Source organism: Embiotoca jacksoni, unplaced genomic scaffold (assembly GCF_022577435.1).
Source record: "Embiotoca jacksoni isolate LCO1_2020_lvr unplaced genomic scaffold, fEmbJac1.0.p SCAF_9, whole genome shotgun sequence".
Lineage (NCBI taxonomy): Eukaryota > Metazoa > Chordata > Actinopteri > Embiotocidae > Embiotoca > Embiotoca jacksoni.
In genome coordinates, this window is record NW_027185447.1 from 20,208,542 (window position 1) to 20,232,352 (window position 23,811).

The following is a 23,811-nucleotide window of genomic DNA, read 5'->3' on the forward strand; positions in this document are numbered from 1 at the left end:
CTGATTGGTCCGCCCTTCACAGTGGCGGTGCAAACGCTAATACCAGCCAAGTTTCCAGACGGTTATCACAGCAAAGAAAACTGAAGCTGTGAGCCACAGTTGGTGGCGCAAGGCCAGGTAGGACCAAACAAAACCACAAAAATACTTGCAAAGGCATTTTGACTTTGACTTGACAGGTGCATTTACACAAATTCTTTTTTCATACAAAGATGGTGATTTGAAGCCCTGTTTATTTTTAAGTTGTAAGAAGCTGACAAATTTGACTTTGAAGTAAAAGTTGGTTTGTAAACAAGGTGTTTTTTTTGTTGTTTTTTTTTATGCTACCAAAAGTGTTTTTGCGATCATGACCGAAAAACTCTGCGTGAAATCACGGGCCATGCACCATCCTGTATCTCTTTCACAGCTCTTAAATCAGCTCGGAGCTGGATGCATTATGTCTGAAGTCTGATGCAGCCAAAAAAAAGCAATACTGCCAACATCAGCCTTGAGTTCCTGAGGTTCTCAAGCACTGAGACTCACCAGCATACACAATGAGACCTTCCCAACACATGGGTGAGGTGTGGGAGAGAGGGAAGGGACAGAAGAAGTTACACATGAGGAAATATGACCAAAAAAAAAAAACAGAGGACACAACAAAGTACAAAGATTGGAAAACATCGCCACGCTGCAGTATTTAACAAGTAAAAAGTAAAGCAAATACACTCTCCAGTACAATGTAATTGTCAATGTAAATTGCGCATGCCTACCATCAACATTATCAGGTCTGAAGTTGATCTTAATGCTGAAAGATTTGTAGGCGTTTTTGATGGTGGGCAGGGTGAGGTACGACAGGGGCTCCTGGGCGAAGTATGGCATCACTCTCTCTGAAAAAACACACGTTAGTTAGATGCAGACATTTCTGTGGTTTAAACACACAACTTTTCATCTGTTATCTAACTTCCTCCACTCCACACACTAACCGTGGACCTGTAGAGTAGTAAAGGCTTCCACTTTGCCCTGTTTGTTGGAGGCGGTACAAACGTATGTGCCGGAATCGTCGTGGGTGACTCCAGGAACTGTCAGCGCGTCGACTTCCTGGAAACACTTCGGAGGAAGCTCTCCTTCCAGCTAGATAAAGAAGAAGACACAAGGATTATATGAAGGTTTACTTAATTAAAGCAAGATAAGGCTACAAAATTAATAATGTGTCGAAAATATAAGATAAGATAAGACTTTATTAATCCCGCAGTGTGGAAATTTAGTCGTCACAGCAGCTTAAGAATGCAGGTAGAGAAGATAAGTACACGAAAAGAGAAGTATTTTTTTAGATAAAGACCAATGTATAAATACACACAGGAAAAAAACAAAAAACGAAAAAGAGAACAACTGTTAAACTGATATCTTTCTCACCTTGGACCATTTGATCTCAGGCGTTGGATATCCTGAAGCCACGCAGGGCAGGACTGCATCCGACCCGACCGTCACCTCCTTCGTTTCCGGCAGCGCGGCGATTTGAGGCAGAGCTGCGGAAACGGGCAAAGGATTCAAACTGAATCGTTGGTGACGGTTTAACCGTCGGCGTAACACATCGGCGTACGTGCTGAAAGGGAAACATTGTCCTCTGATGAACTCACACTGGACGTTGAGGACCACCTGAGACTGCACCGAGCCCACGTCGTTGGTGGCCGTGCAGCGGTACTGTCCGGCGTCGGCCTCCGTCACCTGCTCGATCTTCAGCATGCCGTCCTTCACCATGATGTGGGCCGGCAGAGACCCGCCCACTTTACTCCACTTCACCGTGGGCTCCGGGTCGCCGACGGCCTGGCATTCAAACTCCACGGAGTTCCCGATCATCACGGTCTGCACGGAGGTACGCACGTTGATCATCACCTTCGGCAGGGCTGGCGAGAAAAAAAGAAAAGAAAAGATTATTATTTGGTTTGAACAAAGTAGTGTATACATGAGTATATACTGTATGCAGAGGATGTAACAAACCTTGGATGGTCAACCTGGCAGTGTCCTGGGCTTGACCATACACACTGCTGGCTCTGCAGATATAAACACCTTCATTGCTCTGCTCGAGGTTCTCAATCCTACGGAGAAAAGATGCATTATAATTACATTATAGTATTATTTAACTTCACGATATTATACAATATTTAAGGGGCTATAATCCTAATATATACCGATATATCTCATTCATTTGTACATAAACACGTCCGTGACATCACAGAGAACGTCATTTTCCAAGCATAATAAATCGTCAAAAATGCTCTAAATTTCCTCCATTAAACTGCAGAACACAATTTTAGGGAATCAACATTTGTTTTTTAAATACGAAAGAACATATTGGTGACTTGTTTTAAAAGAGGTTCCAGTAGGAATAAATGGGGCAGTGACAAGCTGGAAAAGTCAGAGTGTACTGATGGTTTTGAGTTTTTCATGGACATTGACACACTGACTTGTTGGCAAAACCAAAAATCATAATTTCTGTCGAAATTATGTATATTGTGCTTAATACTGTATGTTTTGGAAAAAAACTCAGCTGTACATACAATTTGTTAACAGGTTAAAACATGCCAAGCTGGCAGTGTGGTTAATAATATACAGTGAATATTCATAACTTCGCATCAGTTTTGAGGTGTTATTGTTCACCTGAGCACTCCGTCCTTGACGTGGTGGTTTGGCGGCAGAGCTCCTCCTTCCTTCAGCCACTCGATCTTGGTTTCTATACCTCCGGCTGCCGAACAGGTGAACTCCACAGCGCTGCCCTGCGCTTTCACCTCCACCTGGGGGGACACGCGCACTGCCAACGGGGCTACAGGGAGGAAAGACGGGGACGGGGTTTCGGTTCTGCTGTTACTGTTCCTCTCTCACAAGTTAATTTTATTCTTTAGATGAGAGGAGAGAACAAGTGGACAGAATGTTTTCTTCAAGTTTCTATAACTTACATCTGACTGTGACTTTAGCAAACACTTCGCTGTTGCCCACTTTGTTCCTGGCCACGCACTTGTAGCTCCCAGCATCCTCCACGGCAGCCAGGTTGATCTGGAGATCCCCCCCGCTGACCTGAGCCCTCGGAGGCAGGTTTCCGTCCAGCTTGGTCCAAGTGTAGGTCAGGGGAGGAGTGCCGTGGGCCAGGCACTGCAGCCTGATCACCTCCCCGACCCGCACGGCCAGGTCATCGGGCACGGAGGTGGCATACGGAAGAGCTAGAGTAAAGTTCACCAGGTTTATGTCGTTTTTTTTCTTTTAAGAGTCCTTTTTAAAGAGTACAATTGAAACCAAAACACTCACTCTCTACATCGAGCATGATGGTGACTTCAGTGGTGCCCATGCTGTTGCTGGCGCTGCAGATGTATTCTCCAGAGTCCTGTCGGCCGATGTTGGGCAGCACCAGGCTGTTGTTCACCACCTCGTGTCTCCACGGCAGAGGGGACCGCAGCTTGGACCACGTGATGGCTGGGGAGGGTAAACCTACGGAAAGACAAAGCAGGGAACACAAAATAAATTCTTTGCTCACACTCAAGTTACTAGAGTAACTACTGTTTTATTATTGTGGCATCAGCTTATAATAAAGCTTCTTTTACACTTTTTGGTGCAGTGATTCAGCATAAATTAATCATGTGAATTCAAATAGATTTTTTTTTTTTTATCCAGGCGTTACCGTGGGCCTCGCAGTGCAGCGTCGCAGTCTGTCCCTCCACCACCACCATCAGCGGCTCAGGAACAGAGGCTCGGGGAACTGTGGGCCCTTGGGAGCCTCCCTCGACGACTACCTCCACCTCGGTCTCAGTGGTTCCCTCGTTGTTGCGAGCTGCACACACATACGTGCCGCTGTCTTCTGGACGTGCTACCAGAATCTACAAAAATCAAAAGGGAAGAAATGAACCTGTACTGCCAAAAAAAAAAAAGCTGATTTCAGTCACTGACTTTGAACCTTCGTTTTAACGACAAAAGACTTACCTGCATGACTGCATTGGACTCCATGGGCACAGGGCTGCCCAGCATGGTCTTGCGGTTGTTGTCCAGCCTGTGCCATGACACTGAGGGGCGGGGCTCTCCTGATGCTTGGCACTCCAGGTTAATGGGTTCACCCACCCTGACCCGCAGGGGCCCTACAGGGGTGACGGTGGCCACGGGAGACTCTGGAGGTGCAGACACACAACACTGGTACGTATGGCTGTCTGACATCTGATCGGCCACTAGAGGGAACCCTTCTGTGAGAAGTTCAGGGTGTGTGTGTGTGTGTGTGTGTGTGTGTGTGTGTGTGTGTGTGTGTGTGTGTGTGTGTGTGTGTGTGTGTGTGCATGCGTGCGTGCGTGCGTGTGTGTGTGATGATTGAAACACACTGATTAGCATGTAGCTTACCTTTAACAATCAGAGACACGATGGTGTGGGTGATGCCGAACGGGTTGCTGGCCACACAGCGGTAGGTGCCATGGTTACTAGGGCGAGCATTGGTAAAGGTAATAACAGAACCATCCGGGTCAACTTTGGCGTTATCTGAAGAGAACAGGGAAACAAATTAATCATCAGATCAGCTTTATGTAGGAGACATCTGAAAATCAAAGGTTGTCCTTGAAATATATTGACTAGTTCTCAGTCTTTGATTTTAGACAAACCCTGTAAGATTTTCAAAACTATGGAAAAAAAAAACAACCCTAAAACAAACTGAAGTCACAGAAGAAACTTGTTTTAATTTTTTTTTTGGTTCTGAACAGAATGAGTAAAACCGACACCACATCAACTGTTGAGGCTGCAAATTGAAATTTCATCATGTCATAACTTTTTACCCAACATGATTAATACCAGGCAAAATTTGAGTTAAGCAAAATGTCAAGTGTGGGAGAAATGTGAGAAAAACCTCTGAGTTCTCAATCACTCATTTAAATGAAGTGAACAGAGGAGTTCTTCATGTGTGGATCGCAGCTGTAACTGCTTACATCATAAAATCAGAAGTCATTACGTAGGATTGTTCCTTTGGCTGCGTGTGCATGTGCAGTTTTTACCTGGCAGCGGCTGGTTTCTGGCCGGTTTCCACTCCAGTCTGATGGGCTGGGCTCCGCTGTACACCCTGCATCTGAAGTTGGCCGACTCCCCCACGCGCACCGCAGCGCTGTGGGGCTCGATGGAGATGATCGGGCTCTGTAGGCCTGCGGCAGGAAAAAAAAACAGCGGTTTGGTTCTCGGGATGAATTCTATTTGAACAATCTCATTTCACTCAGCTGACGTGACAAATCACTACCGAGTGCGGCTGCGGGCCTCGTTGGCAGCTGTTACAGAAACTCAAACATCGCTGAGGTCCAGGAAGAAGTGATTGAGGATGAGATCATGGGACTGGGACAGAAGCGGGGAAAATCATTTAATCTGAGGTCACACTGAGCTACGCTGGAAAGAGTGTTAGTCTGAGAACAACACCCCGCCATGTAATGCCCTGCCCTGGATATGTTTATCCCAGCCGCTGACTGAGGCTGGCAAGCAGAAGTCCCCGATTAGAGAGCAAGTTTAATGAAAGTGTCTAACTTGAAGCGCCGTCGGGGAAAGTCGGATTCAACACTTGAAAAGAGCCCAGCTTCTGTATTTACTCTGTCTGAGTAGCAAGATAATATACACATCACCTGCACGAGGCCTCAGAGTGTCAAACAAACTTACGTGAAGAGGTTGAAGTGACAGACACGGAGACAGAGGCCTGGTGGACATGAGAGCCCGAGTTCGGGTTGCCCTGTACCCGACAGATGTACTCTCCTGAGTCGTCGGGGTTGGCTGAGAGGATACGCAGCTGGCTGCCCACAACCTGCAAGAAGGAATGGAGTCACTTCAGCTCAAAGATAAAGTTACCAATTTACCGCCAAATACCAGCACGACCAACAGCTTCTACTAGTGGCAAACACACTGGTAGACAAAACATTATGACCACTCACAAATAAAGTCAGCAACATTGATTATCTCGTGACAACAGTCCATGTCAAGATCGGGGAAATATTAGAGGATAAGAGAAATGTTGGTTGTAATGCAGTTTCATCCAAACTGACAAAAGGCAGAATGGTGGTTTTGGGTGAAATTTGTCCCAACACACTGGACATTGCATCCTTCTGCACAAGGGGCTGCCGTGCCCCACACATATGTCCAAACTGGACCTTGGAGCCATTGAAGAAGGCCACCTGGTCCGATTTTACATCATGTGGACGGCTGACTCCGTTTGTGTGCGCCAAGGGAAGCAAAGGCACCAACGGATGCCAAACTCCCAAAACCTAAATCCCACCAAGCATCAGTGAGACACTTTGGTGCAACAAGTCCGATCTGTAGCGGCTTCACTTCAGAATTTACAGGACTTAAAAGACCTGCAGTTAATATCTTGTTGTCATATTCCACAAGGCCCTTTCAAAAGTCTTGGAAAGTCCATTCCCTGGCGAGTTGCGGCTGTTTTGGCAGCAAGCAAAGCAGCAACAGCATATTAGGCAGGTGTTCATAATGTTTCAGTTTCTTGGTGTTTCATATTAATATTGCACATTTTATTAATGGAAAATACTGTTAATGTGGGATTTAAGAATTAGCTTGCCCACACGTACAAAGGAAGTCTAGACACTGAGCTTACATGGGTACAGGCTTATATTCCTTAAATAGGCTTCAAACTGTCTCGTCAGTGCTGTGCAGTGATTCTGACCCAAATAACCACATTTTAAACCACAAGTTGAAAGACCTAGAAACTCATTACCTCTACCAGCATGGAGGAAGGACATCTCTAATGAAACGAGGCCACGATGATGAACGATGTGTGATTACCTGGTGGTTGCCAGAGAGGCGTCCCGAGGCTCTCGTCCAGGTGACTAATGGAGGAGGATTTCCGGGGGCAAAACAGTTGAGCTCCAGACTCTGGCCCTCCTGGACGTCAGCTATAGACGGCTGGATGCTCACCGCTGAAGAGCTGTGGTCTGCTGCAATAACACAAACACATGTACCACATAATGTGTTTTGCTGTAAATAAAATTGTATCTGAAAAGCTCTACGTGAAGAGATGTTGTCGATAAAACCAAACTGGACGAAACAATCGACTATAATCATTTAACAAAAATGACAGACTGGCGGTTGTATGCCTCTGCTAACCACTCAAATTGTAGTGTACATGCAGCTCATGTTCATGCATGTTTGTGTCATATTTGTAGAGATTTCCTCAAGGCGTTCCTGAGATATCACTACATTCATAGTGGGAAATGGATGTGAACTCATAGTGACCTGTGACCAAAGTTTTTTCAGTTTATACTTAAATTAAACATTTGTCAAATTTGAAGAAATTCCCTCTAGTCGTTTCTGAAATATTGCAGTCGAGCATAGTGCAATGTGATGCGACAGTGACCTTGACCTTCGATCTTATCAGTTCTTCATTGATACCGAGTGAATGTTTTGGCCAAGTTTCAAGAAATTTCCTCAAAACGTACTTGAGATATTGCGTTCACAAGAACGGGTCAGACAGGCGAGAGGGACATGAGGTCATGGTGACCTTGAACTTTGACCTTTGACCACCAAACTGTAATCACTTCATCTTTAAGGCCAAGTGAACGATTGTGTAACATTTGAAGAAATTTCATCGAGGCGTTCCTGAGATATCATGTTTACCTGAATGTGTAGAATTGAGGTCAGATTGAATTTGACCTTTACACTCCAAAATATAATCACCCCATTCTTAGTATCACGTGAATTTCTTTGCCAATTTTGAAGAAATTCCCTCAAGGCATTCTTGAGATATCGCGTTCACAAGAACAGGACGGACAACCCGAAAACGTAACGCCTGCGGCTATAGGCTATCGCCGGGGCAACCGAATCCACCACCAACACATGGACTACATCAATTCGACTACCACGACGTCTCACCTTTGAGCACATTGACTTTAATGGGAGAACTATTTGAGCCGATGGTGTTGCTGCCAACACACATGTAAGTGCCCGAGTCAGACATCTTGATGTTGGGGATGAGCAGAGTACCGATGTCGGTGCGGTCCATTCGGGCCTGAAGAAGACACACCGATACGTGACGGGATTAGAAAACTTTAATCTGCCCATGATATACAACACAATATAACAACAAGGATCGATCATAGACTGAGTACAAAGCACATCACTTACCTGCCTCACGTCCCTCGAAACAACACAAACATGACATTGCTGACATGGTGACATTACTAGCTAAGAGCAACACAAAAGCACTACAGCAGAGACCTTGAAGACAAGACAAGAGCTGTTACATTGGTTTCAGTTCAGTGACATTGTCCATTGTACATCAAAGTGTGTACAATGGTAGCGCCAATATTTCTACGATGATTGGTGGGGGTTATCATTTGTTAATATATCATGATCAGTGATAATCAAATTTACTACATTATTTCATTTATTCTAAAAGATGATGAACAAATTAGGACAGTTAGACAGTTTGTGACAATTTGATCTGAGCCAGAGGTTTCTTAGTAAGCAAAGCAGGACGTAAAGTTTTCACAAATTTGGGAATAATCGCTATCCACTGCTCGTAAAGTCAAAATATCCACCATCAAGAATCCCAGAGCAATAATCAAGAAAGAACCAAAGCTTGCACCAATTTCTGCGCTCATATTTAAGAACTCTCATGACTCTCTGAGTTGATGAGTTATCAACAACTTGACTTGTTTGTACACTACCCCGCATGGCAGTCGGAGGCCCAACAAGGCTGAAAATGAGCTTGCATTAAGTTTGGAAACACCTCAGAGGGGATGGGAGTCGGGAGGGGGGAGGGTCTGGGGAGGGATTACTGTATCCGGGGGGTGTTGGGGCATCCACGGACAAAGCTGCTTAGCTCCGGCCCGTTCAACCGTGAGGGGAGGCTAAACCGAGCCAGTGGCTGAGGCGGGCCCTCGCTCAATGTGTGTCTGAACCCTTTGACGAGTTTTCAAAGCAAGCCGTTTGCTAGAGCATACAGAATTTCTGCGTGGTCGCACGGCAGAGCCCGGCTCCCCCTGGGAAAGGCTGACACAACGCAGTGGCTCTCTGAGGCAGAACTAAACAGGCCCCGGAGCCCTCGCAGAGCCGAGGAGGGCCGCGCAGAAACCAGACTAACATACACACAAAAACAAAAAAAAAAACGCCTGGGGTAGGGGGGCAGTGGAGCTGCGCCTGGCACAGAGCAAAATATGTCTGAAATACCTACAGTACCTACTGTATACTTAGTCCTGTTAATACACTCAATGGAATGATGGCGGGTCAACTGGGTGCTGAGAACCCAAACATGTCGGAGATGGTATGGTGTGGACAGTACAAAACAAGACACTATGGGACACCTTGATTAATAAAACGCAACATGAACACAAGTACGGCATGCAGAGGACACTAAGACGTCAACAGAACGAGTTGGTTTTAACGTGTTTGGCAACAGCTCTGAAGGGACTTTGGTGAGCAGCTGTGGTGAATTAAAAGTGAATACAAAAATGTGAATCAAGGACATGTTCGATCATGCATTTAGTCAACAGTGTGTGAAGACGAGGTCAGTAGAGGACAATGGATGTGAACTATGAGACAGGACGGACAGCGGACAGATGGACAGACCTGCAGCTCCTCAATACGTCTCTGTAACACATCGAGACTGTTGCTTTTAAACTGATGGAAACCGTGAGAGGGAATGGCCTGAGCAAAAACGTCAGAACAGGGTAGGATAAAAAACAACAACAACAACAAAAAAAACAAAACAAAAGAAGGGGGAGGAGACAAACAGAAGGGAGGGGAAAAAAATAAAGGTAAATGGTCAAAATGCTGCAACAGTCATAGAAACCGACAGTCTGATGAAAATACCATCGGCACTGGACATACCTTGAGGTACGAGACAGCGATATGGCACAGGAGAATGTAAATACAGGTTTAATCATGTTAAAGTGATCGTTCAGGGCGCCGAGGCAGCAGGGGGTTTCTCACCTGTGGAGGGATTTGTCCGCCGTTTTTCAGCCACGTGAGCTTCGGGGTGGGCGACCCGGACGCTCTGCAGTACAACCTCAAAGTGTCGCCCTCGTGGATCTCGGCATTTTGGGGACTGACTTGGACTTGGGGTTGGGTGCCGAGGCCACTTGGGTTAGATTCTAACCAAAAAAAAATTGCATTGTGATTATTTAAGGACACGATATATAGACCACAATCACAACTTTTCATCCCAAAAAAAAACATGCGAGTCCACACAATTACTTCAGTGGACATTGGATTGACATCAGTACTTCATCCCTGAAATCTAATAATGTACATTGTGCTTTGTTCATGCGCCAACAAGCAGTGACATCTTCCACTGTGAACGGCTGTTATAAATGTTCGAGTTTGGTTTTTTGCCGGCGCCATCTTCTTAGTTCGGAGCAGTTTGGAGTCGGACGTGACCGTATTTGGGCGAGCTGGGGGGGAGCTAGCGGTGAATCGGACTCATCTGATTGGAAACCCGTCGATACTACATCCCGCCCACCGATAGTCGTAACCTGACTGCACCGCAGGCCTGTCAATCAAATTGACACGCCCCAAAAACACGGCTTTTTGAAGTTTATTTTATAATTAACGACTGGAATATTTTGAGCTGGACGGCCAGAACACTAATAAGAAGGAGCGACTTTAGCTAACAACACCGAGACAACTCATGGGGAAATTTTATTGACTGAGAATATAATGACTCTAGTTGAATGGGAGTCTATGGCACTGGAGGCTTTTTGGAGCCAACCTCTAGTGGCACTCGATGGTATTGCAGCTAAAGGCACTTCCGCATTGGCCTCATTTTTCAGATCCGGAAGCCACGTCCTCTTTTCTATACAGTCAATGGTTTTGTCCCCAGAAACACCTCTACAGATTATACGCATGCACACACATAAACACCAGAGCATACTTTGCACAAAGAGGGACACCCGTGCTGTGTGCTCGCCATGAGTGTTCAAGGCCTTGCAGGTGTACTCTCCCTCGTCGGCCTGGTCCACTGTGGTGAAGGTCAGTACGCCACCTCGTATCACAGCTCTGGGACTCATTCTGTTCCCTGGACCTCCTGTAACGGTCACATATTTACACCGTGTTAGAGGACATAATTGCTGGATTTGATTTCACAGAATACAACAACATAAAACAGCCTTTCTATAGAAACAACAACTCAAACAGGAGCTGTGACTGGTCATACCAATCCATTCGATGGCAGGCGTTGGGTTTCCCGTCACTGTGCAGCGTAACTCTGCCCGCTGGCCCTGCTGGACATTCAGCACCGAGGGACTGATGTTGGCCACAGGTTGGGCCCCCTCTGCAGCTAAAGAAGGAGACGCAGCAGTCAAACACAGCTCTAAAAACTTTCCAAACTTAAAGTGGAGAAATAAAGTGTGATAAAGCAGAAATGGTCGATTGGTGCAAAGGTGAAGTGGAACGTGAACCTTGTCAAGAGTCTAAAACTACTGATTGGGCATCATTTTATCGTAAGCTGTGGGAATGCTTTTGATTTTGAAGGAACTGATCAGACTGGGAGAGAAGAGTGATGGTCCCTGCCTGTGCCCCCCCCCCCCCCCCCCCCACGCCCCTACACTTGGCAGATCCTCAGTGCAGACAAAACAGATGAGATGTGGCAGGCAGTCCTTGGCATGGCCTCTGGGCATGTTGCTGTCTGCGGCACTTTGGCTATAGCTGCTAGACTTTGTATTCAATCCCAGATGATCCCAGGGTGGCAGAGCAAAAGAAAGGCTCTCTTTCAGCACGGAGGGAGGAGTACGAGGATTTCTAATTAGACTGAAAAACCTCTGGGACTGCTGGAGCCTGGGCTGAGCTTCGACTCTCTGACCCGAATGACACCAACAGTCCAGGGCGGGGATAGGATTGGTCGTCCTCGGAGGGATACGGGGCGAACATGGCAGTCTGAAGTCCACACTGAAAACTAAAGCAACACCTAATGATTTTAATATCGAGGTGTTTTAAAGTTTTTCAAGAAAAAACATAATATTTCACTTCATTACCACGAGCGGTATCTATCAAGCAGATCTTGATGTCTTTCTGCCAGATTTCCAGTCAAGCTTCCCTCCAATACAGCAGAGGTGAATGGAATTTCATTTTGTAAACACTAAGCATGTTAGCATGATAACATTTTGCTAATTCGCACTTAAAACAAAGTAAAGCAGAAGATGATGGCATTTTTTTTTTTTTTTTATCTTGCAAAGATTTAGGTCATAAACCAAAATTGGACCAGATTCAAATTGTGATGGTTTTATCTGACGGTTATGGGATTCCCACAATTATAGTGCATTCTGAAAGGTACGTGATAGTACGCACCAAAGTTTGTCACAAAACTCAAGTTCATAGTGGCGCTAAAGGAAAAATCAAGCATTTAGCAAAGTCAGTAGCTAAGGATCGTCTTCTGGGAACCATGAATATTGGTCCATTTTTTTTGTCAAGTCATTCAACCAGTTGTTGAGCTACTCGCGGTGGCGCACGGCGGACTAACTAACCAACCATCCATTGTTAACATCAGAGACATTATCCCTGTTTGCCTGGATAATGCACAAATCTTTTTTTCTTTTAGAAAGTAGTTCCATTTACCTCCATTGCTACAGAAAGGTATCTCTAAATTTGGACAGATGAAATACAGCTACCTTTATAGCTCGATACCACCTGACGTAAACAAGGAAATACTTAAAATACATTTCCATCTATGTTATTTAAAGTCCTGCTTGCCACAGATGGAAGTATGGACACCAGAGTGCGACGCACGTGTATCTATAATGTGAGCTTGTGATGGGATGTATTATGCACACTATGATGTTTGAAGCCCAGATGAGATATTTCTCAGTGCAGCATGTTTCCTGAAAAGACAGAAAGTGCCAAAGGAAAGAAGACAAAGAGGAAGTGACATCTCCTGTTTCTGAATGTGGAGAGTCTGTCAGTCAAAACATGCAAGTGTGCGTCCAGCACAAAATATTGTAATAACTGTATAATGACTGTATAATTTGGTGTTTTTGTCCAATTTAAAGGGATATCTTCCTGCAATTTCCCGCAATTATTATCAGTTCTCAAATGACAGAATGATTGGTCCTCTATAATAACAGGTCCATAGAAAATATTTTCAAATTTTTCAGTTTAATTACTGAAATTGATCTTTTACAGCGATGGAAAGTAGACTCGACATTCACGAGGAGTTGCCCGTAAGAATGAACGTGCACTTTTTCCTGCAGTGATGGACCCCAATGAACCCAAAGAGCCAGCTGGGATCCAGTAAAGCTCGTGTACAATCTGATAAGCTTTGACTCCAGCAAGGACATACAAATCCATCTTTAGTTCTAAATTAAACTTATTGTTTATGAACAGCATGAAAGCTCCAGGTTATACTGTGCGTAGTTTCTGCAGCTGTTGCTCAGTTGATTGTACATGGGCGTTACCGGGCCACCAGTGCATCCATGCTGCGGAAGATGAGTGCATGCATGAGGGAGAGAGACGGGTTCCTCCAGGGAGCCCGGCAGAGAGAGAAACCGCGCCCATGCCGACTTACGCTTTCTGTGTCCTTCAAACATTTCATAGGCTGTGTAAAACATCTGAGTCTTTGAGGCCTCTGGAGATGGGGGGAAGGATGATAGGAGGGGGAGGGATGGATGGATGGATGGAGGGGAACAGGTAAACTGACAGGTCAGATCTCCAAGGTAACAGTTTACCTCCCATCTCCCCAGAGATACTCTTATCCTTCTCTGCGAGTGGGGCCGCCGTGGTTTTGTCCAGGTGATTTTCCCCCCAAAAAATAATCTCATGTTCTAAACATGCTAAAAAAAAATCTGGAATTTCTATTAATCTGGCATTACATCTAGATTTTTTTTTTTTTAAATCTTTTTTATTCCAGTTTCCGATTCCTGACTTTTCTCCCTCATGGTGCCATCCAATTCATAGTTTCATGCATTACATTTTTCATACTTACCTGAAGTTTGTTGATTAGAATATTTCCTGCTATTGTCACACTCAGCACAAACCAACTACAACTGTAAAATCAGCATAAAACATGTGCAGCACACAAAAAAAACACTCTGAATTCAAAACCAAAATGCACAAACACACACACACACACACACACACACACACACACACACACACACACACACACACACTGTACACTGAGAGTTCATGAGAACTGTGCAGCAACATGAGGAGGGATGAACATATGCAGAGTAGCCACACGAGACATGCAGGTTAGTAGCAAGAAGCAGTTTTACACATTAAAAACACCAGTTTCATTTCAACTGTTAAAAAAAGACGTCATACAGCTTGTGGTTATTCTGAACCCATCAATAAGCCATAAATTAACAAATTGCTTTGGTATATTGTCATTATTTTAATCAATTTTTTATCTTTTTCACAAAATATTTTCACAGTTAAGATAAATACATTACAACGTGACGTGTACATTACATCAGTTATGTGTCGTTTAAAATTAAATTTTTATTTAAAAAATGAGTCAAATCTTTACAGAAGCACCTTTTGTATATATTTGCAATCATATAGCCTTTGAATCAATAATAATGAACAAATACAAAAAAAATGCAGTCATGGTGTGGAAATGAGAACCAAAGAAGAAGGTTTGAAATGTGACCTGTGATCATTCATGAAGATGTTCTGAGATATATAAAAATATTTTCTTATAAAAAAAACCACTTGAAATTGCCTAGATATAAACACACATATGTAATGTAATTGCATTCCCATGGCCAATTTCCTTTTGAAATTCTAACATTTCTAATATATTTGATTTCATGGAAACATTTTAGGGTAACTTATTTCAGTCAATTAAAAAATAAAATGTGCCAACAACATAGACAAAGTGTAAATAAAACAAAAACATAATATACAACTTTAGCTGATTATTGACAAGATTAGGATTAAATATATTTAGATTTTTTTTTTTCCTTTTTCTTCTGCATTTCAAGCCAGATCTTAAATATTTTACCAACTAAATCTGACAATTAACAATTGATACAAACAGGGCCGACTAGTGCATGCAGGAGGGACATTACAGCAGAGAGTGAAGTTAACCACAGGTTTAACCAACTGCATGGCTAATAGCACCGTTTTATTCATTGACATTCATCATCAGGACGATAACACAGCAGGCGATGATTTCAAGGAGGGAATACTGTATAACGTGGAACGACACACAAACAAACAAACAGAAAATCGGTGGCTTCTTCCTATATTTCTCCTTTATTGCAGATACACTGAAGTCCTCTTTGAATGTCAGCTGCGGAGTCACAAAGCACCCATCGTGGCATCTGCACCGCCCCGCCCCACTTCTCGTCATTACACACTACAGCTCGGGTGGGGAGGAGGAGCCCAGGGAGCCCAGGGTTTTAAAAAGACACACCAGAATCCAGCACCCTGGTAGTACGACATTTCTCATCGCACCCATGAGAAGATCTATCAGCGACCGAGAAGCAGCCAAACCACCACAGATTAATTCAACCCATTTAAAAAATAGAAAAAGAGAAACCTGCAGTAGCTTCAGTAGAGCGTTGGCGGAAAGCGTCACCCACAAATAACAAGGAGCCAATTCAAAGGAGCGTTGATTTGGCCTTTGGGTGCCCCATTAGTTAAATCTGCAACTGCATATTTATGCCCATTTGTTGTTTGGAAATTTTGCACCTTAAAAGTTTTAGTTACAGGATAACCAAACCCACAAGCTGTATTTCTTCATGAAGTTGAGAAAACTCCACTAATCAGAGACATACAAGACAGTAAGTTAAAACAAAAGCAGTGAGAAGAGCTCGATTGGCAGTGAGATAATAAGATGTGGCTGAGAGCGGAGGGCAAAAAGCATGGCGAGTTAAGAGCTGCAAGCTTATTATGCTGTTAAACCCAGAGCCGAGGAGTTTACATCACGCAGTAAAACAGAGAAGCATGCACCGCGCTGTGCTGCGGGAGGGTAAAGCAGGTTAGGGTTTAAGGGTGAGAAACTACAGGAGCCAGAGCTGGTAATGGCAGCAGGCTGGGGGGGGTGGGGTGGGTGGGTGGGGGTGACAGGTGATGGAGTGCTGTGCCGGGGATCACACACCTGGCACGTAGAGGATGGCGTTGCCCTCGTCCATGGCAAACATGTTGGAGCCCGTGCAGACATAGATGCCCGCGTCTTCGGGCTGGACATTCTGAATTGTCAGGATACCGTTGAAGTCCATGGCGCGGTTGGGAAGTTTCCCGTTGCCCTTCCTGGTCCAGACCAGGGTGTAGGCTGGTGACTGCGGAGGGGCCGAGGGGGCACAGATAAACACACATAAATCACAAGAGGTATGGCATCTCGTCTGCAACAGAGTTTTAGAGGAGGAGATACCGCTCCCATGCCTCCAGGTAAATATAAGGCTGTAGCTGGTTAGCTTAGCATGCAGACTGGAAACATGTGACACACTAACAAATTGGGCTCTCACACGTGAGGACTCTTACTTCTGTTGTGCTGGAATTTGGCAGAGTAGTGTTCTTTCAAATCGCGCACTGCCGTTCTGCCCTGACCGGAAATAACCTCAGCGTGCGAACACATCACCCGCCAAAATATCTGCAGCTTTAAATATTTTACCGCGAAATTAACGTGTTTTTGTGTCCTCCGTTTAAAACGCTCAATAAACACGCAGGTTTTTCTGTCCAGCTGCAGCAGTGGAAAAAAAACAACAACACTTTTGTGCTCAGGAACAGCTGCAGCTTCCACAGACGCCTTAATTTGAAAATTCTTTAAGTCGGTGGCTCCGCCCCCCTTCGTTGCCAAGATGGCGACCGTTTGGGGTGGAAAGTGTTCTTTTTTGGACCGTTTTGAATGCATCGTCCTGGTACTTGTAGTGCGCTGCATGTTTCTGTGAACATGACTCATTCACTCAAAACGGTGAGCGTTGGTACGGAAGGACGCCATTTGGAACAAAGCTCACCTGTGGGCCCCAAAACGTCAAAACTAATAACAAGTAGAAAAATAACAACCGACGAGTGTTACCTTGCTCTTTGCAGTACAGATGAAGCTGACAGTAGACCCGACCCGGATGGTCTGGGCTTTGGGCTCCTCCACCGTCACCTCAATGGGTTTGGATGGGACACCTGGTAGAAGGCAGGGACAATTATGCGACACTGGTTCACATGTTGAAGTAGCTGCTTGCAGAGTAAAAGTAAACTTCACGTAATCAACACAATAAACTATTTCAAATTCCCTTTAAAAGCTCAAATTCCCTTTTGAAAACTAAACGACACAGTTGATTCAACCAAATTCACTTTTGTCAAGTCTGCATATCTCCGTATATTCAAGCACCTTCAAAACTTCAAAACTCCACATACCAAGACTGCAGCTACACGGCAGCCAACTGAACTGAAGAATGACGTCTTACGTAAATCTGTCCTGAAGCAAAATCACTCGTATCTCTCTGGTGTGCTGCAATAAACAGCACGTTAATACGACAGTGAAACCCGAACACACTTGTGACAACAATCTCAGCACGGCTCCTGTTGGTGCTGCGCTGGTCCCGGCAGGTGCAAATGTAGACGCCGGCGTCGCTCGCCTGGACGTTGGGGAAGAACAGTTCCGCTCCTGCACACACAGGTGAACAACAGAGGTTTTATTCACACGGTAGCTGCCGTCCTTTACGCGATCCGTTGTGCACAGGTTGTGCATTCGGATCAAATGCGACTTTTTTTTTTATCCAAAAGAAATATTTTACAAAACATTTTTAATGACAGTTTAATATACAGGATACGACCACATCCATCTATTTCACACAAGTTGTGGTCATGCAGTTCAAGGGTGTTTCAGTACCTTGTCTGCGTCTGTCAGTGTTGCCGGAGATGGGCCGTCCGTCCTCTCTGGACCAGTAGAAGTAGAGCGGAGGAGATCCAGACACCTGACAGCGCAGAGTGACGTGACCGCCCTGCGACGCCAGGACCCTCTCCGGATAAACCTTCACCACCAGGGAGGCTGCAACTGCAAAATGTAAAAGACAAAAGCAAAACTTGATGCACATCATCAAGTTATTTCAGGTCAAGATCTATAACACGAACAAGTTGATGCTTTTTTACTGGGTTATGAGTTCGACTGTTTCTTGGCCAGGTGAAATGACTTCCAGGAGTTGACTGCCCTGCAAACCTATGATGACATCGAGACTCTGTGAGGTTGCCCGGCTGCATTTCCTGTATTTGCTGGATTTTACAGGACCATATGTTCAATTTCAGTCCAGAAGTAATTAATTGTACCTGAGGAAGTGACAGGTAACTCAACTCCTTTAAACATGTAGTTTGTTTGTAGTCACAACTGATTAAAAATGTTATCAGTGTCAATACAAAATGCCTCCCGTCTCTGTATCTTTAGCAGTATTGTGCTGAACTGTCAAGCACACATACAGAAGAGGCATTCTAGTATCACCATGTATTATTTTCATTGTAGTTTGTTTGGTCAAATTTCTAAGCAATCTTACCATCGTTTGGACGACACTTCTCCCTCTCCTGTGGGTTGCCAAAATATCCAGGAGCACAACTGATAGACACAGGAACAGACAGGAAGAAGACTTTAACCAAACCATTCTGCACTTTGGTGGAATTTACAGCTCGTTCTTTTAAGACTGTGGGTATAATTCATCTAAATAAACTGCTTGATATGATTTAATGAACTACTTGGACCCACATCAGGGGGAAGGGTCGTTGTCTTACCGTTCACAGTACTGGCCGGTGTAGCCAGGCTGACAGGCAGTACACTGGTAGCCTCCATTTCCAAGGCTCTCACAGGTCGGGGAGAACCTGTTACAGGAGTTACACATGAAGAAGAAAAGCTAAAGTGTAGTGCAAAAAAAACAAAACAAAAAACAGTCGCAGTGCAAAACAAGGGACAAGTAATTTAGCGTATATATATTTATATATTGCTGTGAATGGACTGAAAAAAATGTTTTCAAGGCAATTTCATAAGATTCATGCACAACTGTAAATATTCTGAAGCAAAGCAGAGCATGAAAAATAAAATCCAAATGTGACATGTTTGAAAAACAAGTGGATTTGTGGCAGAAGCAGCCGTCTCAAATTCTCAAATTTTACTGACATTTTTTTTCCCACAATTTTTTCAACAGACTGTAAAATAGTATTAGCTCTAAACAAAAATTTGCTCAAGTGAAGTAAGCGTGGATACATAAATTCACAAGAAAAATGAATTATACAATATTTGACGTTAGCTGACTAAAAACAAGTTAGTAAATCTCCAGAATTTACTAGACAGAAGAATTTTCTGTAAACAGGAGTGCCGGACGCAGAGCCGTCCTGAGCTATAAATGGTCGAGGAATGTGAGGTCTTGATACCCGTGCCAGTTACTTACTGGTTGTCTGGGTCAGTGTGAGGGCAGGCGCACGGCTGGCAGTCCTCCGGAGTGCCAACGGTGGGATCGCCGAAGAAACCCGGGGCGCACTGCTCGCACAGCTCACCCTGTGTGTTATGCAGGCAGCTCTGGAAGGAGATGCGCATCGTGTTTACAGATCCGTCCGTGTCGTTAGGGAGCTACAATCTCCAGAACCAAATATCAGTCATACGCTGATGCAGTGCGCTTCATACCGTGCAGATGCCGGTCTCAGGGTGGCAGGAGTCGGAGTGGCCATTGCACTCGCACAGCTCGCAGTGACCGAGGTATAAGCCTCCTCCGGTACGAGTGTATCCTGCTGCACAGTCCTAAAAGTCACATTAATACATTTAGGTCCAATCAGCCTGTGTTTCTACTGAGGGCAACAATTCAGAGAAAACAGAGTGAATAATGACCTGGCAGGAGAGTCCCTGGTATGCAGGAGGGCAGCGGCACTGCTCCACCTCGAGAGCCTGCGCCAAGCCGCTGTAGTTGGGCACCGTGACCTCCATGTTAATGTCAGAGATGCTGGAGGAGCGCATCTCAGAGGTGTAGGACGCTCGAATCAGGATGTCATCCAGATCGGCCAGAACCATCATCAGGTGCTCTCGGGTGGCCGGCATGCCATCCGGTCGACGCCAGTTTTCCTATGAAACAAGGAAAACAAAAAAAAATCACACGTAATGTCAAGGTCCAGCTTCATGCTTGACCTGTTAAGGGAGGTAAGAAGATGGAGGTGAGGCGCGAGGTCCTTTCAGATGCAATGTGATGTGCACTGCTCTCCGGACTGGGTTCAGTAAACCTCTGACTAGGCGTTCAGGGTAGTTGTGGAGTTTTTGAAACACTCAGCAAACCATATAACAAACCGAAGCTACATTTATTACACAGGCGACACTACATATACAAAGTAACTGACTTTTTAAACACCCTAATATTCGTTCTTGGTCAGAAATGTGTTTTAAAAATGGGGCAATATAGATAATGATCATATTATAAAACACACATTATAGTTATCAACATAAAATATATCTTCATTGGAGAGATTGTAATTGTGGACAAATACTGAATAAACTCCTATACTTATCTTCTTACAATATATTACATCATAAAGCTGTTGTAATCATTTAATATGTGTTTGCATACAGCTTCTAAATGCTTTATAGGGAGGTTAAATGTTACTATTTGCTGTTTTTAAACCACTCACCTCTCTGAAGACGATCTCAAACTGATTGCTCTCCCTGCTGCCCTGCTGCCTCCTCTGCCACGGCTGACGAGCTACCAGGGTGATGTCGTTACCCTACAGGAGCAACACTTACAGGTGAGTCAGTCCTACAAATACATGTAAATATGAGACTAAAGAAACGAATCAGCAACGAGGGCATACTCACAATAATCTGGATGTCAGCATCTTCCAGGAGCGTTCCTCTTGGACCAGCCACATAGGAAATTGTGTATTTCAGTTTACCACCATAAGAACCCACCTAAAGCACAGATTTTTTTTTTCTCTCGTTAAACATTGCTGCGATTCTCACGATGAAAAAGAAACATGAAATGCATCTAAAATCAAAGCCAGATGGCTGTTGAGAGGCACACAGAGTGTATACTGTGCTGAATGGATGTAAAGGATCGAAAGAGATTTTTCCAATATGTAAGAGTTTCCAGAGTTGGCAGCATGCTGTGACACTATTTTAACTGTATACAGTGTTCTTTACAGTTTGCTGAGTGGAAAATACACTTAAAGGGGCACTCCTCCAGTTTTACACACCCTATGGATGTACAACACTGTTACCAAAAAAGTTTGGACGCTGTGTAAAATGTAAATAAAAACAATGAAATTATTTGCAAATCATGTAAACCCATATTTAATGAAAAGAGACCAAAGACAGCATATCAAATGTTGAGTTATATTGTTTTATGAAAAATATATTCGTATTTTGAATTTGATGCCAGCAACACGCCTCAAAGAAGTTGCGTCAGGGGCATGCTTACACCTGTTTTGCATCACTTCTTATTTTTACAACACACTGATATAGGATTTCAGCGTCCATAATTTGCAAACAGAATTACAAATTTTGATTCATTAAATTGCAGGAAAGTTTTCCACTTTGCCTCAATCCAGTAGTTACTGCAGTTGTGATATTTTCCACAAGTTGTTTCTTTTAGCATTACACAACTTTTCCAGTCTTTTTTTTGACCGTGTCCCAACTTTTTGGAGACGTGCTGCCGCCATCAAAATCAAAATGAGCACTTTTTTTTTTTTTTTTTTTTTTTTTTTTTTTTTTTTTAATAAAACAACAAAACTTCTCAGTTTCAACATTTGATGTCATCTTTGCTCTATTTATTTATTTTTTCTCAAATATGGGTTTATGTGATTTGAAAATCATCGCATTCTGTTTATATTTGACATTTTACACAGCGTCCCAACTTTTTGGGAAAAAGGGTTATGTTAAGTCTTTTATGACTCGAAACAGAGCTTCAGAAAAATAGCTTGATCATATTATATTTATGTCAATAAAAGAAAGAGAAAAACTAGTTGCATTATGGGACCTCTAGCGTCCTCAAAGTCAGAACATCTACACCTCTGTTGCTTTGATTTGGACCCCTTTTAAAAAAAAAAGAAATCTGTCTTGATAGTTCCCCAACTATGTGGACGTGCAGCTTTACAACACTGGAGTGCCTCTTTAATGACACAGTGGACAATCACATGATGTTTGGCTTTGTATTTGAAACCATTCATGACTTTAATGTCTAATTAGAAACAGCCAAGCAAGTGAAACCAAAAAAAGTAGAGAGGGATATTTGTAGTTCGAGTTGTATCTGGGTCATGAACAAAACTTGGGGTAAATATTTGTCATGGTAACATGTCACAAGCCCCCTCCTCCTTTACTACAGAGGAATCTAGTACAGGACATTAAGAAGACTCTTGGAGGGAGGGCTGGGACGGAGTTAAGGGCGCAGGGTGTGTGGACATGTGAGGGACTAGACCGAGGGGAGCTGAGGGACGCTAAGGGTGCAGTATTTTTGTGACCTCCGAGGGGTTAAGCAGGAGTCAGGTAGGAGCTCTTCACCCCAACGTTTCCACAATTACCTTATCCCCTGTGAACTGCGCTGGGAGCTGCCAGTAGAGCAGATCATCCTGGTGCAAGCTGAAACCTTTGTAGACCAGAGCGTACTGAGAGGCAAAAGGGGGGAAGGGGAGGCAGAAGAGAATAAGCCACAGACAGACAGCGAGTAAAGACAGGCAGCAAGATGAAATCACGAGCAGGCAGAAAAAGCAGCACGAGCAGGCAAGCATGGCGAAGAGTACGAAAACACTCGGGACAAATGTGTGACATTTAGCTAAACTCTTTTAAGTACACGTTCTCCGGGAAGAGTGCCATTAAAGACTATTCTTCTGCTGCCATTTGATAACAGCTTAGGACTCACGCTGTGGTATGTCTGACAACTAAAGCACTGTCAATAATGTGGAAATGACAGCTTAAGATGGGCTTCAGCGACAGGCGGTTTCACACCAGACAACAGTATAATGACAGACCGTTGTAAAACCAGTGTTATCTTAAGTGGAGAATTACAGCGCAGTCGGTGACAGCGATGAGCCGCAGCTATTTGCTTAACAATGGAGAATACCACCCAATAAATCACTGCATCTATCTGAATGATCTTTGCTTTCGTCACTATAAAGAAAATGTGTTCTGCAAATAAGAATCGGTTAGGAATTTCTGAGCTAAACATTAACCGTAATGGAAAAAAACTGGTTGTTAATTAACTTTTAAGTTTTACGATCAAAGACATCAGCTTCCTGTTTGTATGTGCCAGCGTGCAAAACATGAAGTCCAAGACACTCAGGCATGCCTCTGTCTACCTTGCCGCTGCCCCCTGAAGCACCAGCACTCTTTCTCACTGTGTTCTTGCTCTGTTGATCCGCAGCAGAACCAAAGAGAAATGCAAAAAAGTCAGCGATATGACCGAGAAAGAAAAAGAGTCGTAAACCGTACGTAACACCTGCCGTGATCTCAGACAGACTGAGAGTACCTGCAGACGAGGGGCGTGGCCCGGGGAGTAGGGCTGGGGCCGGGTGGGTTTAACAGAAGCGGCGATATCAGATGGAGGAGATGGGGGGCTCAGGTTACGCAAAGACCATCGAGAGGAAGAGGATGAAGAAGTGGGGACTCGAGAAGAAGAGGAAGAGGAGGAGGAATGGGATCTAGACGAGGGAAAGAAAGGAGGGGAGCCGGCTCGTCCATTGGAGAAATTAGAGAAGAGCGCCCAGACCTCGTCATCCAGCTGTCTGACCTCACCCTAAAGGAGGCGGAAAGTGGGGGTACCGGAGATACAGAGGATACGTAACCATGGTAACAGTCAAAAAGATGAAGGTTCTACCGCTAACGCGGTGGTTCTCAACTGGTCTAGCTTCAGGACCCATATTTCTTCTTGGTCATTAAGTCATGACCAAATTTTTTTTAATTTCTGAGACACTTAAATTTATTTCGCAAATGATATTGCAGTA

General features: G+C 44.2%; 1 protein-coding gene across 4 annotated transcripts in view; it reads right to left on the reverse strand.

Moving 5' to 3' along the window:
• hspg2 (heparan sulfate proteoglycan 2) overlaps positions 1-23,811 on the reverse strand; it is a 95,180-nt gene that overhangs the window by 11,423 nt on the left and 59,946 nt on the right. For 2 of the 4 annotated variants that reach the window (XM_069141449.1, XM_069141448.1), the window contains exons 37-71: positions 23,337-23,603; positions 23,167-23,217; positions 22,393-22,476; positions 20,693-20,785; positions 20,509-20,601; positions 19,721-19,951; positions 19,520-19,633; positions 19,287-19,414; positions 18,634-18,720; positions 18,402-18,460; positions 17,747-17,911; positions 17,411-17,521; positions 16,937-17,037; positions 16,019-16,199; positions 13,478-13,537; positions 11,135-11,257; positions 10,853-11,005; positions 9,913-10,073; positions 9,550-9,627; positions 7,852-7,987; positions 6,766-6,917; positions 5,635-5,776; positions 4,992-5,135; positions 4,351-4,485; positions 3,946-4,127; positions 3,647-3,842; positions 3,277-3,456; positions 2,931-3,191; positions 2,635-2,797; positions 1,975-2,072; positions 1,614-1,880; positions 1,390-1,502; positions 960-1,107; positions 747-863; positions 520-537 (exon numbers count right to left, since the gene is read on the reverse strand). In XM_069141449.1, coding sequence (XP_068997550.1) covers positions 520-537; positions 747-863; positions 960-1,107; positions 1,390-1,502; positions 1,614-1,880; positions 1,975-2,072; positions 2,635-2,797; positions 2,931-3,191; positions 3,277-3,456; positions 3,647-3,842; positions 3,946-4,127; positions 4,351-4,485; positions 4,992-5,135; positions 5,635-5,776; positions 6,766-6,917; positions 7,852-7,987; positions 9,550-9,627; positions 9,913-10,073; positions 10,853-11,005; positions 11,135-11,257; positions 13,478-13,537; positions 16,019-16,199; positions 16,937-17,037; positions 17,411-17,521; positions 17,747-17,911; positions 18,402-18,460; positions 18,634-18,720; positions 19,287-19,414; positions 19,520-19,633; positions 19,721-19,951; positions 20,509-20,601; positions 20,693-20,785; positions 22,393-22,476; positions 23,167-23,217; positions 23,337-23,603 — 4,792 coding nt within the window. The remainder of the gene's footprint in view (positions 1-519; positions 538-746; positions 864-959; positions 1,108-1,389; positions 1,503-1,613; positions 1,881-1,974; positions 2,073-2,634; positions 2,798-2,930; positions 3,192-3,276; positions 3,457-3,646; positions 3,843-3,945; positions 4,128-4,350; positions 4,486-4,991; positions 5,136-5,634; positions 5,777-6,765; positions 6,918-7,851; positions 7,988-9,549; positions 9,628-9,912; positions 10,074-10,852; positions 11,006-11,134; positions 11,258-13,477; positions 13,538-16,018; positions 16,200-16,936; positions 17,038-17,410; positions 17,522-17,746; positions 17,912-18,401; positions 18,461-18,633; positions 18,721-19,286; positions 19,415-19,519; positions 19,634-19,720; positions 19,952-20,508; positions 20,602-20,692; positions 20,786-22,392; positions 22,477-23,166; positions 23,218-23,336; positions 23,604-23,811) is intronic. The other 2 variants (XM_069141450.1, XM_069141451.1) reach the window with 2 other exon arrangements.